The 15581-nt window shown below is 42.2% G+C and overlaps 1 protein-coding gene across 1 annotated transcript in view; it reads right to left on the bottom strand.

Moving 5' to 3' along the window:
* INTS9 (integrator complex subunit 9) overlaps positions 1–15581 on the bottom strand; it is a 125690-nt gene that overhangs the window by 18780 nt on the left and 91329 nt on the right. The window contains exons 9-11 of the mRNA XM_010370900.2: positions 12298–12409; positions 9954–10134; positions 1827–1887 (exon numbers count right to left, since the gene is read on the bottom strand). Of these exons, the coding sequence (XP_010369202.1) occupies positions 1827–1887; positions 9954–10134; positions 12298–12409 (354 nt within the window). The remainder of the gene's footprint in view (positions 1–1826; positions 1888–9953; positions 10135–12297; positions 12410–15581) is intronic.

Below are 15581 nucleotides of genomic sequence, written 5' to 3'. Positions count from 1 at the left end.
CTTTCTGTCACTACTGTCCCCTCCCCTCCAGGATCACTACCACACTGGCATCTAATACCACAGATTAGTTTATTGTGTTTTGAACTTTTACATAATAAAATCATACCATATCTACTCTTTTATATCTGGATTTTTCACTCACATTATGTTTGTGAAGTTTATGTACACTGCATGTAATTGGAGCTTATTTGTTCACAGTGATGTAAGGTATTGTGTGATTATACCACAAAATCTATTCCATTGTTGATGGGCATTTGAGTAAATTTCAGTACTATTACCAAAAAGTTTAGTTTTTTTTTTTTTTTTAAGACAAGGTCTTGCTCTGTCGCCCGGACTGGTGTGCAGTAGCACGATCACAGTTCGCTGCAGCCTCAAACTCCCTCAGCTCAGGTGATCCTCCCACCCCAGCCTCTAGGGTAGCTAGAACTACAGGCATGCGCCACCACACCCGGCTAATTTTTTGTATTTTTTTGTAGAGACAGGGTTTTGCCATTATGTCAAGGTTGGTCTCAAATTCCTGGCCTCCAGTGATCCTCCCACCTCAGCCTCCCAAAGTGTTGGGGGATTACAGCTGTGAGCCACCACACCTGACCAAATTCTAGATCTGTGTGTGTGTCTTTTGGTAACATCTCTATGCATTTGTTTGATGTATACTTTAGGAACAAAACTGCTGAGGCATAGAGTGCATTGTTCAGCTTTAGCAGATACCGTCAGTTTTCTTTTTTTTTTTTTTTGAGACGGAGTCTCCCTCTGTCGTCCAGGCTGGAGTGCAGTGGCACAATCTTGGCTTACTGTAGGCTCCACTTCCCAGGTTCACGCCACTCTCCTGCCTCAGCCTCCCGAGTAGCTGGGACTACAGGCGTCCGCCACCACGCACGGCTAATTTTTTTGTATTTTTAGTAGAGACGGGGTTTCACCGTGTTAGCTAGGATGGTCTCGATCTCCTGACCTCGTGATCTGCCCGCCTCAGCCTCCCAAAGTGCTGGGATTACAGGCGTGAGCCACCACGCATAGCCGAAACTGTCAGTTTTCTAAGGTGGTGATACCAATTTAGACAACCTTTGAGTGAAAATATAACCAAAAAGAGGAGTAACTACTGTGTGTTAGCTTCATTGTAGTAGAGCAATAATAACATGAAACACAGAAAAATATTCATAATATACCCTTGGGTGAGAAGAACCTGACAACAAAGCTGGGTATTCAGCTATACGGAAAACACCCATTTGTTCTGTGAGGGAGGAAGAAGCCTTTATTTTTTGAACTGAAATGTTATTTTCATCATTAAAAATGTACATAAATGACTGACATAACTGGAAAGAACACTCTGCCAATACATAAACCCAATTCAAAAAGGTAGTAGTATGTATCAAAATAAAATTCCTCATGCGGTCAGTAGAACAGAAGCAGGCTATGAATTGCATGAACATAGTACAGGCTAAGCATCCCTAATCCAAAATGTCCCAGAATCTGAACTTTTTGGGCACCAACATGATGCTCAAAGGAAATGCTCACTGGAGCTTTTTGATTTCACACTTTCAAATTTGGGATGCTCAACCAGTAAGTATATTCCCAAATCCCAAGTCTGAAACAATTCTGTGGCCCCCAGCATTTCGGGGAAGGGCTGCTCCACGTGTGCAACAGAAAGTGTTAATAGAAGGAAAACAAGTGAAGCTTGAGTTAAAATACTTCCCTGTGTCTGACTTGGGAGGCAAAGGGGTCTACAGGTTTACTTGGGGATCTGTTTTATCTAACGACCTGCTGTCTGCATCTGCTTCAGGTTATCCACACTGCTTCCTTTCCATGTCCCAGTGATTTTGTTTTCTTACCTCTGCATGAGGAAAAGGTGGTTCTGGAAGATACACCTTACTCTGTTTGTTGTGACAAAGCCTATTAAAGAGGAAAAACACAGCAGTATGTGAGGAAGAGCACACAGTGGCATCTGTTGCCACCTAGAGGCAGCAGTGAAAATATTAAATACTGACATTTATTTAAAAATTTCCTGCCAGCGAATTTCACCGTGAATGAAAGGCAGTGCCTACAGAGCATAGACATACCTTGCGTTTTTTTAAACTTTAGAAAATTTCTCAATACATTTTTTATTAAAATATAAACTTGTTATTTTGGAATAATTTTAGATTTAAAGAAAAGCTGCAAAGACAGTACAGAATTCCCATGTCCCCTTCACCCTATGTCCCCAGAGTTAACATCTGATATGACTGGCACAGTCGTCAACTAAGAAATTAACATCAAGACGTGACAACTAAACTCCAGACTTCATTCAGATTTCACTCGTTTTTCAATTCATGTCCCTTTTCTGTTCCAGGATCCAATCCAAGATACCACAGTGCATGTAGTTGTGATCAATTTCACAAAGAAAGTGATCTACACCTTGAGACATGGCTTCTGTTTTTGTCTATGTACTCTTTTTTTTTTTTTTTTTTTTTGAGACAGAGTTTTGCTCTTGTTGCCCAGCTGGAGTGCAATGGCGTAGTCTCGGCTCACTGCAACGTCTGCCTCCTGGGTTCCAGCGATTCTGCTGCCAAAGCCTCCCAGGTAGCTGGGATTACAGGTACCTGCCACCATGCTTGGTGAATTTTTGTATTTTTAGTAGAGACGGGGTTTCACCATGTTGGCCAGGCTGGTCTTGAACTGCTGACCTCAGGTGATTCACCCGCCTTGGCCTCCCAAAGTGCTGAGATTACAGGTGTGAGCTACTGTGCCTGGCCCACACACTCTTTTTAACAGCAGCATTGTTAACTCCAACAAGAGAAGAACAAAGGATCATGGGCTAGAGACACTGTGAATGTTTTTGGTAATTTACGTTTGCTTTTTCCTAGTCAGTTATGACTTTACAATACTGAGATGTCTGGATAAAGCAAATGTGGCAAAAAGTTTAGTTGATAAATCAATATATGTGAGTGTTGTGCAGGTTTGACATTTTAAAAAAATGTCCTACTTAGAGGGGAGGAGCTCAGGACTTCAGGGCTTGGATTTTGTATTAATACATTGTATCTAATTTTTCCTACCCTTAGTTTCATTTAACTTTGGCTTAAAAAAATCACTGTATACCCTACTTGGAAGCTATAAATATGGAAGAGCAAGATGCTTTTGGAGGGTTACCTTATATATTATCTAAATAGACACTAGTTCTGTCTTTACTTCTAGCTCAGGGAGACAAACATAAGTGCTTGGTTCTAAACTTATTTTTATTGTTCCAAAGGACATTATCCTACATTCATTAAAGGCAGAGATTAGGGATACAGAAGAGATTACAATATGATTAGAGATTGTGAAGCCCACCTACATAACACTTAGGCCAGTTCTGCTAACAGATCCTTCATGCTCTGCTCTAGAATCTTCATGCAGGAACAGCAGACAGCGACCCACCCCCTTTCTAAGACAGAGGTTGAAGGACCTGATTAGAGTTTGCTTCTTATGGGGGTAGCTGCTGGAGTTCAAAAGGAGATCTGTGTATACCAGATTATCAGAAGAGTGAAGAATAAATGACACTTCCAGGATCATCTCTAATTGGGAATGTGACAGACCCTCCTGCTCCCTGATGGCCAGACCTCAGGTACCACACACTCTTCCACTGATTGTTCAACAAAGGATCAGAGCCAGGCGCTGTGGCTCAGGCCTGTAATCCCACCACTCTGGAAGGCCAAGGTGGGTGGATCACTTGAACCCAGGAGTTTGAGACCAGCCTGGGCAACATGATGAAATCTCATCTGTACAAAAACTAGCTGGGCATGATGGTGACAACTGTAGTCCCAGGTACTCAGGAGGCTGAGGTGGGAGGATTGCTTGAGACCAGGAGGTTGAGGCTGCACTGAGCCATGATTGTGCTATTGCACTCCAGCCTGGGTGACAGACTGAGAGCCTGTCTCAAAAACCAACCAACCAACCAACCAACCAACCAACACTCCAAACCCCACAAAAGATCAGAGAGGTCTTTCAAGAGCTATTCCCTCCCATCTCCATCCCTGCAAAAACAAAACCAACCCAAACAACCAAGCTCCTTAGCTTGGAGCAGGGACAGACACTGGATAGCAAGGGGCTGGGCTTCTGCAGGCATCAAAGCAGTACCATGCAGAAGCCAGAGCAGAACCCATGAGAATGGGAAACACAGAGCCAGGGAACCAGAGTAGCAGGGAGTAAGCCCAGGACAGCAGGCTGGGCCTGAGGCTGAGCATAGAGCAGCCAGGCTGTGAGGCACCCATTCAGAACACCAAAGAGGGGAGGAAGCCAAACCTCAGAACAGGCTGTGGTGGTCCTGGCGTGGGGGGCTGGGACTTGCTAAGTTAATGCAAGTCTGGAGCTAGCAGCTATCCATTTTGGTAACTGAGTTCCTTATTTAGGGAGAAAGGGTGCTTTACAGCAAGGCTGCATGAAAGAGAACAGCACAGTGAAACAGAAATACAGAGAAATCTCCCAGGCTCTAAGAATCCCCTGCCTCAGCCTTCTAAGTAGCTGGAACTACGGACATGCGCCACCATGCCCTGCTAATATTTTAATCTTTTGTGGAAATGAGGTCTTGCTATGTTGCTCAGGCTGATCTTGAATTCCTGGTCTCCAGCAATCCTCCCGCCTTGGCCTACTAAAGTGCTGGGGTTATAGGTGTGAGCCATCCTGACTGGCCTCTATTTCTTTAACTATTTGTCTTCACACTTTTCCTAAATATTTGTTCTCTACCGACCCCCAAAATGCAGGCATTACTTAAGTCCATCCTTTTTCCCACTGCCTGTTCTTCTAACCTGAAATCCTCTCCCCCGGCAATCCCATTCATTCTTGTGGCAATCCCAGCCACTCAACTACCTCAATGCTGAGGACACCCCAACCTGTGACTCTAGCCTGGGCTTCTCAGATCTTTGAACTGGACAAGTTTCACCTGCACATCCCCTGCCTCAGGCACCGTGAATGCCCTCAGGGACAAAATCAAACTAAGCTAACCATCCCTGCTGTATGCACCTACCCTTCCTTTATAGAATCTATTTTGTTTGGGGTCAACATGATCTACCACACTAGAAATTGCAGTGTCAATCTCGATTGCTACCATTTCTGTATCAAGTAACCAGTAAGTACTGCCCGTTGTATTTCCTAATTGCCTCTCAAATCGGTTCCTGCCTTGCTTTCCTCCAGGATGGTAGAGACTGCAGTCTTCTGTCCCGCAGCCTCTGCAAAGACTATTGTCTTATACTTCAGTTTCACCCACTCCTACCATCCCCAACAAACTTCACATAAATGCAGAAGGCTCTATATAAAATGCACATATAATCATGTTCATTTCCTGCTTAAAATCCTCCAATGAATCCCTACCATGGACAGGATCCCTCTAGCCTCGTACCCTGCCACTCCCCACCCTGAACTTCATACTGTAACAATAAAGAACTATGGATAGTTCTCTGAACGAACCAAACCATTCAAACCTCCCATCTATGTCTTGGTCTATGTTATCCTCTTGACCCACACTATCACCCCCAGCAGCCCACCCAGCTCATCCTTAAGTAGGGTTTCTGTCTGGCTGATTCTTGGTCATTCTTCAGGAGCACCTCCTTCCAGAATGCCTTTCTTAAACCCCCAAATGGGGTCACCACCCCTTCTCTGAATACCATACACATATACATAGGTGTGTGCGTGGGTATGTGTGTATATATCTCCATCAGATTATTTCCAAGTGGTAAGAGGTTTACACAGCTGCCTCTTCCTTCATGGTACACATTCCTCAAGGTCAGGGACCTCTTTGTATCCTCAGTGCTTTGGCACTTAAAGGTTTATGGATTGAACTAAATAAAACTACAGATGGAAACAAGAATAATATGATCTCTGAGTTTAGGAGTCTATGGGAGGAATATTTGTAAGGCTTAAAAGACAGAGACACATCTTATGTCTCAGCATGGGAAAACTACTGCAAAGATGCTGATTTGTAATTTATAGGTTTTGTGGACTCAAAAAGATATTCTGAAAACTGGCAAAGTGATTCTATAATTCTTACACACAAATAAGTAAGCAAAAATAGCTCCAATAATTCTGACTAAGAAAAATAATGGAGAAATGTACTTTACCACTGAGTACAATTATAAGTGAGGCTGCAGTTAGTAAAATATATTGGCATTATGTTGGTCAAAGAATGAATGGATCGCTCAATCAGGGTAGTCTAGAAACAAAATCTAGTACATATGAAAGTCTGGCATACAACATTAATACAAGTCAGTTGAAAAAGTTAACATTATTCAGTAAATAGTACTTGGACAGGTAACTACGTGAGTATTTGGGAAAAAAACAAAGTTAATGCTTCTCTTCATACTCTATGCTAAAACACATTCCAGATAAAATAGTTAAGGGATGATGTAAAAAAAGAAAGTAAGAAGTTACAATAAAACTGAAAAAAAGTATATTTAGCCATGTGACACCTATCAGGCAAGAATTTTCTAAAGATAATATCAACAGAAGAAACTGCAAAAGAGACTAAAATTATCAGTATAAAAAACTAAAAAAACTTATTGCAAAAAAACAAACAAAAAAACCAAAGGCCTAAATGCCATGTGGGACCCTGGATTGGATCCTGAACAGAAAAAAAAAAAAAAAAAAAAAAAAAAAAAAAAAAAAAAAAATTGTGGAGAAACTGGTGCAATCACAATAAAGATCAGAGTTAATAATAATGTACTAATGTTATTTAGACCAGGCACAGTGGCTCACGCCTGTAATCCCAGCACTTTGGGAGGCCAAGGTAGGTGGATCACCTGGTCAGGAGTTCGAGACCAGTCTGGCCAACATGGTGAAACCCTGTCTCTACTAAAATACACAAAAATTAGCTGGGCATGGTGGTGTGCACCTGTAATCTCAGCTACTTGGGAGGCTGAGGCAGGAGAATCACTTGAACCCAGGAGGCAGAGGTTGCAGTGAGCTGAAATCGTGCCATTGCACTCCCGCCTGGGCGAGAAGAGCAAGACTCCGTCTTTAAAAAAAAAAAAAAAAAAAAAAAGGTACTAATGTTATTTTAAAAATTTGGACGAATGAACATGGTCACGTGGAGACATCAACATTAGGGGAAACCAAGTAAGAGGTATACAGGAACCCTCTGTACGATCTGTGTACTTCTCTGTAAATCTAAAATCATTCCAAAGTAGTAAGTTTATTATTTAAAAATTGGAAAAAAAAACAAAGACAAAAATGTGCCAAAATAAGAAAAAAAAGTCTACCTAAATATATCCTTAATACATATATAAGGAGTTCGAATAAATGTATGAGTGATGTACAAAACCTCTAACAAGTAAATGGGCAAGAAGAGAACAATTTACAGAAAAATCTTTCTGGAAAGCAATTTAGATTCAGATAATAAGCATTACAAACTATTTATATCCTTTGTTCCAGTAATTCTACTTTTAGTAATTTACGTAAAGCAAAAGATGTCATCATATATACAGAGAATATTAATTGAACATGCGTTACGAAAAGCAAAAAAACTGGGAAAAGCCCTTCCATCCAGTAGTAAGAAATAGTTAACTACATCATACTATATACAAACGATGTACAAGTGATGGAGTAATGTACTCGTGTAAAATTTATGTTCTTAAAGATGTGATGCTTTAATATTTAATTTTTTTTTTTTCCTTTGAGACGGAGTCTTGCTCTGTCACCCAGGCTGGAGTGCAGTGGCTCGATCTCGGCTCACTGCAAGCTCCGCCTCCCGGGTTCACACCATTCTCCTGCCTCAGCCTCCCGAGTAGCTGGGACTACAGGTGCCCACCACCACAACTGGCTAATTTTTTGTAATTTTAGTAGAGATGGGGTTTGACCATGTTAGCCAGGATAGTCTCAATCTCCTGACCTCGTGATCTACCCACCTCAGCTGCCCAAAGTGCTGGGATTACAGGCATGAGCCACTGTGCCTGGCCTCTAATATTTAATTTTTAAAAGCAGGATTCAAAATTAAATATTCAGTATGATACTGATATAGGAAAAAGAAATACATCAGAATGCTAAGAGTGGTGAATTATTTCTGGATAGCAGGATTATGGGGTCAGTTTTTTTTTTTTTGAGATGAAGTCTCCCTTTGTCCCAGGCTGGAGTACAAAGGCGTGATCTCGGCTCAGTGCAACTTCTGCCTCCCAGGTTCAAGTGATTCTCCTGCCACAGCGTCCCAAGTAGCTGGGATTACAGGCACCCACCACATGCCCCGCTAAATTTTGTATTTTAGTAGAGATGGGGTTTCGTTATATTGGCCAGGCAGGTCTCAAACTCCTGACCTCAAGTGATCCACCCGCCTTGGCCTCCCAAAGTTCTGGGGTCACAGGTGTGAGCCACTGTGCCTGGCCGGGGTCAGTTTTTTTTTTTTTTACTGTCTTCTATAATTCTAATTTTTTTTCTACAGTAAACACATATTACATGTATATTAGAAACTAACAAATATCTAAAAACCAGAAACACAAAAACAACCTCCTCTCATTTTTGTATTCTCGACTTCTGTTGAATAAAATATTCCAACAACATAAAACATATGTGGTGGGTGAAAACTGGACTTGAAGAGTGCACACCCTGCTGGGATCCAAGCACAGAAGCCCGCAGGGCTGACCCAGGGAGTTATCTTCTGCAGTATTTTTATTAAGGATCTAGAAGCAGAAATTCAGAGCACACTGATTAAATGTGCAAATGATACTGAGGGTAGACTGCTCATTACTCAAGATGACCTTCCTCTGCTGGGAAAAATGAGACCCTGTTCACAAAGGATAAAATTCACTGGGTACCAATAAAAAGTGACAAAGGGCCGGGCGCAGTGGCTCACTCATGCCTGTAATCCCAGCACTTTGGGAGGCCAAGGCAGGCGGATCACCTGAGGTCAGGAGTTTGAGACCAGCTGACTAACATGGTGAAACCCTGTCTCTACTAACAATACAAAAATTAGCCGTGCATGGTGGCGGGTGCCTGAAATCCCAGCTACTCAGGAGGCTGAAGCAGAATTGCTTGAACCCGGGAGGCAGAGGTTGCAGTGAGCCAAGATCGTGCCACTGTACTCCAGCCCGGGCGACAGAGCAAGACTCCGTCTTAAAACAAACAAACAGAAAAAAAAAGTGACGGAGAAGAATAATTTGTACATGGGATAGAGAAGCCTGTATGAGTCTAAACACAAGTGGGGTTTAGAAAAAAAGACCACAGAAGGGAACGAAAAAAGTACTTTAAAAAAGCAAGGGTTGGGGGCAGCATAATGGAATATGTTACGAGAAGGTGATGCACAAATTCCTTTTTAATTAGAAACTCAGTACGTGCTGTGTCTATCTGGTTACTTCATGACTAAAAGGGATTAAATGCACCCTAGACTGCCCGTGTCACAGTCCCAGAATGTTTGGGAGGCACCATTCTAAGGCACCATTGGGGATATTGTAAAAGTTATTTCCCACTTCTCTCCCTTTATTTTTGGTCAGGTGAGTTACATTCAAACATGCATCTAAATAACCCTAAAAAGGTTCACTAACTTGGTATTAAGTTTAATATTTTGCCAACTCTAGGATTTGATCTATTTTCTGATGTAATAAAATTTTGTCAAATATCATACTATCGCAACTTTAAAAAATCTAGTTTTTCTTCTCAGATTTGGTACTATACATTTTAGACAACATGAGCTTGGGCTTGAAAAATTTTTTAACTTTTAGAATGTCATTTCACCAAGTAACAGGCAGAGGGTGACATATGAGAAGTATATAAGATTTTTGTTACCAATTTTGAAAGTGCTGGGCTAAGGTAAGTCTCTGCCTTACATGCTTCCCTCTTCGACAACTATTATTCTAAACTTAGCAATGCCACAGTTTTCGCTTTTAATAATGCAATCTTATCACAGACAAGAAAAACAACAAAATGAAATTTCCACAGTAATGTGAGAAAAAACAGGATTATTTTTATTCTTACTGTTTGAATGTCCTGAATCAAATAAAATTCATAGAAAAAAACCACTGACATACCACTCAGCAAAGATCTGGGAAAACTCCAGTGAACTGTTGGCCACAGGGGAGATGAAGTAGAGGGGGACGCTGGAGAGCCCAGCTGAGTCGATGTACTGATACAGGCACTCCAGGAGGTCATAGATCACTCCAGAAGGGTAGCAGGGAACCAACACGTTTCCTCCATTCCGGACTGTCAGAGCTAGAAAAGTGGATGCCAGAGGAGGAAAAACATCGTATCAAGAGGGCAGTGTTATAAAGATAGACTGTAACTTGTAAAATAAGATTTGCACTTGTTTTCCAACTTTTGTTTTTATGATTCACTCGCTTGTCTAATAACCTGCTTCTTTTGAAGAACACATCAAAGCAGGGGATGCTACAGGCTGATACTGATTTTCTCATCACTGTCTAATCTAGGTCCCTGGGAATAGGGCATGTGATTAGGGGTTTGGGTTTTTACCAATGGCAGCTGAGCTTCAGGACAGAGCCTCCAAGCTCTTTCCTGTTTTAGATCCTGCTCAAAAATTTGCTGGATTTGTCTCTGTTCAGTCTCTGAACATGGCTGAATGACATATAAGGAAATAGGCCAAGTTTTTCTGTTTGACTAACGTTTGTCTGCAGGAGTTAGTAGTATTTTCTTTCATTAACGTTTGTCTGCAGGAAAATCCCCTATACTTTAAGTACTTAGGCTCACCTAGATGCTGTAACTTGAGTGCCGGTGGACTTGCTATTGCTAGAGTATGGTATTAGAGTAGGGTACAGTGAAGAAAATCAACATAGCTGGTCGTAACTCAAGAGCCTGGCTCAAATCCTACCTCTGTCCCAACCCACAGGACCACGGAAAAGCCACTACAACCTTCCCTGGCATCAGTTACATGAAAAGAATGAATGAGATCAGTAATTTTCAAGCTTCAGTTTGCATGGAAAATGTCAGAGAATATGTTGAAAATGCAACTTTTCTTCTGGGTGTCTCCTTTCCCCAGAGATTCTGACTTACCAGGTCTAAGGTAGGGCCCCCAAATTTGCATTTTTAATAAGTAATCCCATTGGTCTTAAGGAATGTGGTTAGTGGACCCCACTTTGGGAGACTGAATTAGAAGGTTCCTTTCAGGCCTAAAGTTCTTCGAGTAGATGATTCTAGACTATAAACAAACATACAAACCAAGACTATTTGAGATTAGTCCAATTATTTTTCTAAGGTACAAATAAATTACCTTTGGGTTAGTATCAAAGAACAAAAACAGACTATGTTTATTAGCATGGCCAAGTGAAATTTCTAAGAACAGTGCCTTCCATGTAAATATAAGAAGATGACCACTTCTTCTTCCTAGAGCAGAAGTAATATCACTTAAAGTTGCTAGAGCTGAAAGTCTGAGCTCATTAACTTAGCTGTTATGGACTGAATATGTGTGTCCCCCACAAGATTCTTATGTTGTAGGCCTAACCCCCACTGTGATGGTACAGAGAGGCAGAGATTTTGGGAAGTGATCAGGTTTAGATGAGGTCATGAGGGTGCAGGCCCCATGATGGGATTCATGCCCTTGTAAGAAGAGAAAGAGAGGCTGGGCACAGTGGTTCACACCTGTAATCCCAGAACTTTGGGAGGCCAAGACGGATGGATCATGAGGTCAGGAGTTCGAGACCAGCCTGGCCAACATAGTGAAACCCCATCCCATCTCTACTAAAAATACAAAAATTAGCCGGGCACCTGTAGTCCCAGCTACTCAGATTTAGTGACAGTTATATCTGAAGGAAAATAAATTTCTTACAGGTAGAAAATGCCCTATACCTCTCTTAAAACCAACCAAATATTAGTGGGGAAAAAATATACCTGTTAGGCTGGGCGCCGTGGCTCACGCCTGAAATCCTAGCATTTTGGAAGGCCAATGTGGGCAGATCGCCTGAGGTCAGGAGTTCCAGACCAGCCTGACCAACATGGTGAAACCCTGTCTCTACGAAAAATACAAAAATTAGCCAGGTGTGGTGGCACATGCCTGTAGTCCCAGCTACTCAGAAGGCTGAGGCAGAATCACTTGAACCCAGGAGATGGAGGTTGTAGTGAGCCAAGATCATGCCACTGCACTCCAGCCTGGGTGACAGAGCAAGACTCTGTCTCAAAAACAAACAAACAAACAAACATACATATATATATATATATATATATCTGTTCACTGTATTGCTGTTGTGAGTTCAAAGTGTAACACTCTTTTCTGTGCTATTATTTGCAAAGATGTACTGCCTCCCTTCTTTGACAACTGCTACCCTGTAAGCACTCCTTCCCCCATTATTGTAAAATAGTATATTTATTACTATAAAATAAATGCAAGATAGAGCATCCAACGTAAGATGAGAGATGGTTGCACACCTAGATTGCTGCAGAACTCTCCCACCATGCCATCTGGGTTTGCAGTGGGGATCTGGGTAAGCCCTGTCAGGACAAGAACATCACTGTTTTTGAGAGAAGCTTGGTCCATGGGCTGAAAAAGAACACAGAAATATGGTTAGTAATTTTAAAAGGAGCATTACCTACCAATAGTGAAAGAATAAGAGAACATAGACATTGCTCTTTCTATGTTTAACCCATCATCGAGTTCTCTTACGTTCTCTAAGGAATAGTCTGTCCTTAACCACTGGCTGCCTAAGTTGGGTGGGGACTGATGGCAGAAGGCAAGAGGAAGCTTTATGCACGGATGAACAAGTTCTGTATCTTCACTGGGGCAGTGATTCTATCAAAATTCAGTTTTACACATTTAAGATCTTTATGTTTCACCATATATACATTTTACCTACATTAGAACAAGGTATCTTGTATTTCTGTAATGCTTTCTTCGTTTCAAAATGTTATCTCACACGTCATCAGTGGTTCTCAAGCTTCATGTTAGTCAGAATCCCCCGGAGGGTGTGCTAACACACGGATTGCTGGGTCCCTCCCAGAGTTTCAGATACAGGTTGGGATGGGGCCTGAGAATCTGCATTTTCTTTTTTTTTTTTTGAGACGGAGTCTCGCTCTGTCGCCCAGGCTGGACTGCAGTGGCCGGATCTCAGCTCACTGCAAGCTCTGCTTCCCGGGTTTACGCCATTCTCCTGCCTCAGCCTCCCGAGTAGCTGGGACTACAGGCGCCCGCCACCTCGCCCAGCTAGTTTTTTGTATTTTTTAGTAGAGACAGGGTTTCATCGGGTTAGCCAGGATGGTCTCAATCTCCTGACCTCGTGATCCGCCGGTCTCGGCCTCCCAAAGTGCTGGGATTATAGGCTTGAGCCACCGCGCCCGGCTGAGAATCTGCATTTTCACATGTTCCCAGGAGATGCTGCCATTGCTGGCCTGGGGAATCACACTTTGAGAAGCCTACATTACAGAATTTGATTCTTAAAATAACTCTGAAGCACAGGAAATAAGCATACACTATGGGAATACGGAATTTGGGACTCAAAGAGGTAAGGAGATTTACACTAAATCCCAGTGGCATAGAAGCCATGAAGAACCCTGGATTGGGAACTAGAAGGTCAAATCTACTCCCAATTCCATGACCAGCCTCATGACCTCAGTCATGGCTCTGAGCTGAGTTTCCTATAAAATGGGGCTATTTCTTGACCCATCTCTCTTAGATGACTTCTGTAAGTCTCATAGGTTCTTGATCTTCTTGTGAACTAGGAACTCCCAGGGCACACTACTATGTGATTCTTAGGATGCTGTGTTTTTATTTTTACTCACCACAGCTTGAATTTAATTCTGATTGTTTTCCAATCATTTCAAAAAAATATTACCCTTTCTAAATAAATTAGGATTAAAATAAGAAACCAAAATGACGGCCCATGGATTAAGAAGCTGGAGAGCTCACAGGAGAGCTCATAAAGATTTCCATCTGAAATGCATCCTCTCCTCATCTCCATTGAAAATATCCAGTGGATCATCAGAAGAAAAAAGCTAGCAACACAGTTTACTAAGAAGGCTTATCCCTCTTTTTTCTGTCCCACCCAATTTCGCAATAAATAAAATTCCAAATAATAGCAAAGTCTCAACATCTGCATTGTGGTCTCCGAGTAGCTGTGCCTTGAGTATTTTCCTTTCACCTTCTATTACATATAAGCATGGATACATGAGCTTCATTATTTTTTAAATAACATAATTGTGGTCTTACGTTATAAGCAGCTTTATAACCTGAAAAACATTTCATATGAAAACAGAAAAAGGCCAGTGGTGAAGACAGCTATATGTGAATAGCTTCTATTTTCTATTTGCACAAGTATATTCACACAAGTATGTAAGAGCGTTTTCTCTGCTTGTGCAGAACTCATCTATCTGTACTTCTCCAACAAATACTATATGCATCCATTGTTTCCAGAGAAGAGAGGAAGGGAAGTAGAGGACAGCGATTCTTAGCAGATGTGTAGGGGGCCTCAGATGATTTCTCATGTGCGAGTATCAACTGGAAAGAAACCAGAATGGTGACAAAGGAACCAAGCATCAATGGGTAGCAGTTAGCTTAAAATGGCAACCATTTTATATGGACCTTGTTAGAATGAACCAATAATGATCCCGAGGGTTGAAGGGAGATGAGGGACTTTAGAGGATCCAGGAATCTTCTGAAATGGTATATACAATTCTGTGTGTGCCTGTGTATACTTTTCTTTTTTCTTCTCATCTCGGCTCACTGCAGCCTCCACCTCCCGGGTTCAAGTGATCTCCTGCCTCAGTCTCCTGAGTAGCTGGGATTACAGGTGCTCACCACCAAGCCCAGGTAACTTCTGTATTTTTAGCAGGGAAAGTTTTCACCATGTTGGCCAGGCTGGTCTTGTACTCCTGACCTCAAGCGATCTTCCTGCTTTGTCATGATGCCCAGCCTCTGTGTATACTTTTCCATAAATTTAGATGGGTGGTGAAATGGGGCCATGACCCTAAAAAGATGAAGAACTCCTAATCCACACTTGAGCTCAGAGATTTGAGGCTGCAGTGAGCTATGTGTGCACCACTGTGCTTTAGCCTGGCCAGCATTGCAAGACTGTCTCCCTCTCAAACAAAACAAAAGAACTACCGATCCAGATAAAAACATATAACACAGGCAGGGCTCGGTGGCTCATGCCTGTAATCCCAGCACTTTGGGAGGCCGAGGCAGGTGGATCACAAGGTCAGGCACTGGAGACCAGCCTGGCCAACATAGTGAAACCCCGTCTCTACTAAAAATACAAATAATTAACTAGGCGTGGTGGCGGGTGCCTGTAATCCCAGCTACTCGAGAGGCTGAGGCAAGAGAATTGCTTGAACCCGGGAGGTGGAGGTTGCAGTGAGCTGAGATCACACCATTGCACTCCAGCCTGGGCAACAAGAGTAAAACTCCGTCTCAAACAAAACAAAACATGTAACACAGAGCAAACTCTGAAAACATCTCTGAACCTTGGCCATCAGCATCTTCCTTTGAATATTAAAGGACCGCCAACACAAAAACAGAGGCAGTGCTACAGCATGAATGTCGCCGAGTTGGAACCATTGTAAGGTACCTCATGATCAGGGCAGACTGGATGTTTGTAATTTTAGCCCTTAACTCAGAGACATTTCTCGTTGATTCCCAGGGCTACTGTGATGAAGCAGGCTTAAAAGGCTTTTAGTGACACTCTCCAAAGCAAGCTGACACCTCAAACATCTCCATTTCA

Source organism: Rhinopithecus roxellana, chromosome 9 (assembly GCF_007565055.1).
Source record: "Rhinopithecus roxellana isolate Shanxi Qingling chromosome 9, ASM756505v1, whole genome shotgun sequence".
NCBI classification, from domain to species: Eukaryota; Metazoa; Chordata; class Mammalia; order Primates; family Cercopithecidae; genus Rhinopithecus; species Rhinopithecus roxellana.
Note: the sequence above shows the minus strand (reverse complement) of the source record. Positions and strands in the feature narration are given on the sequence as shown.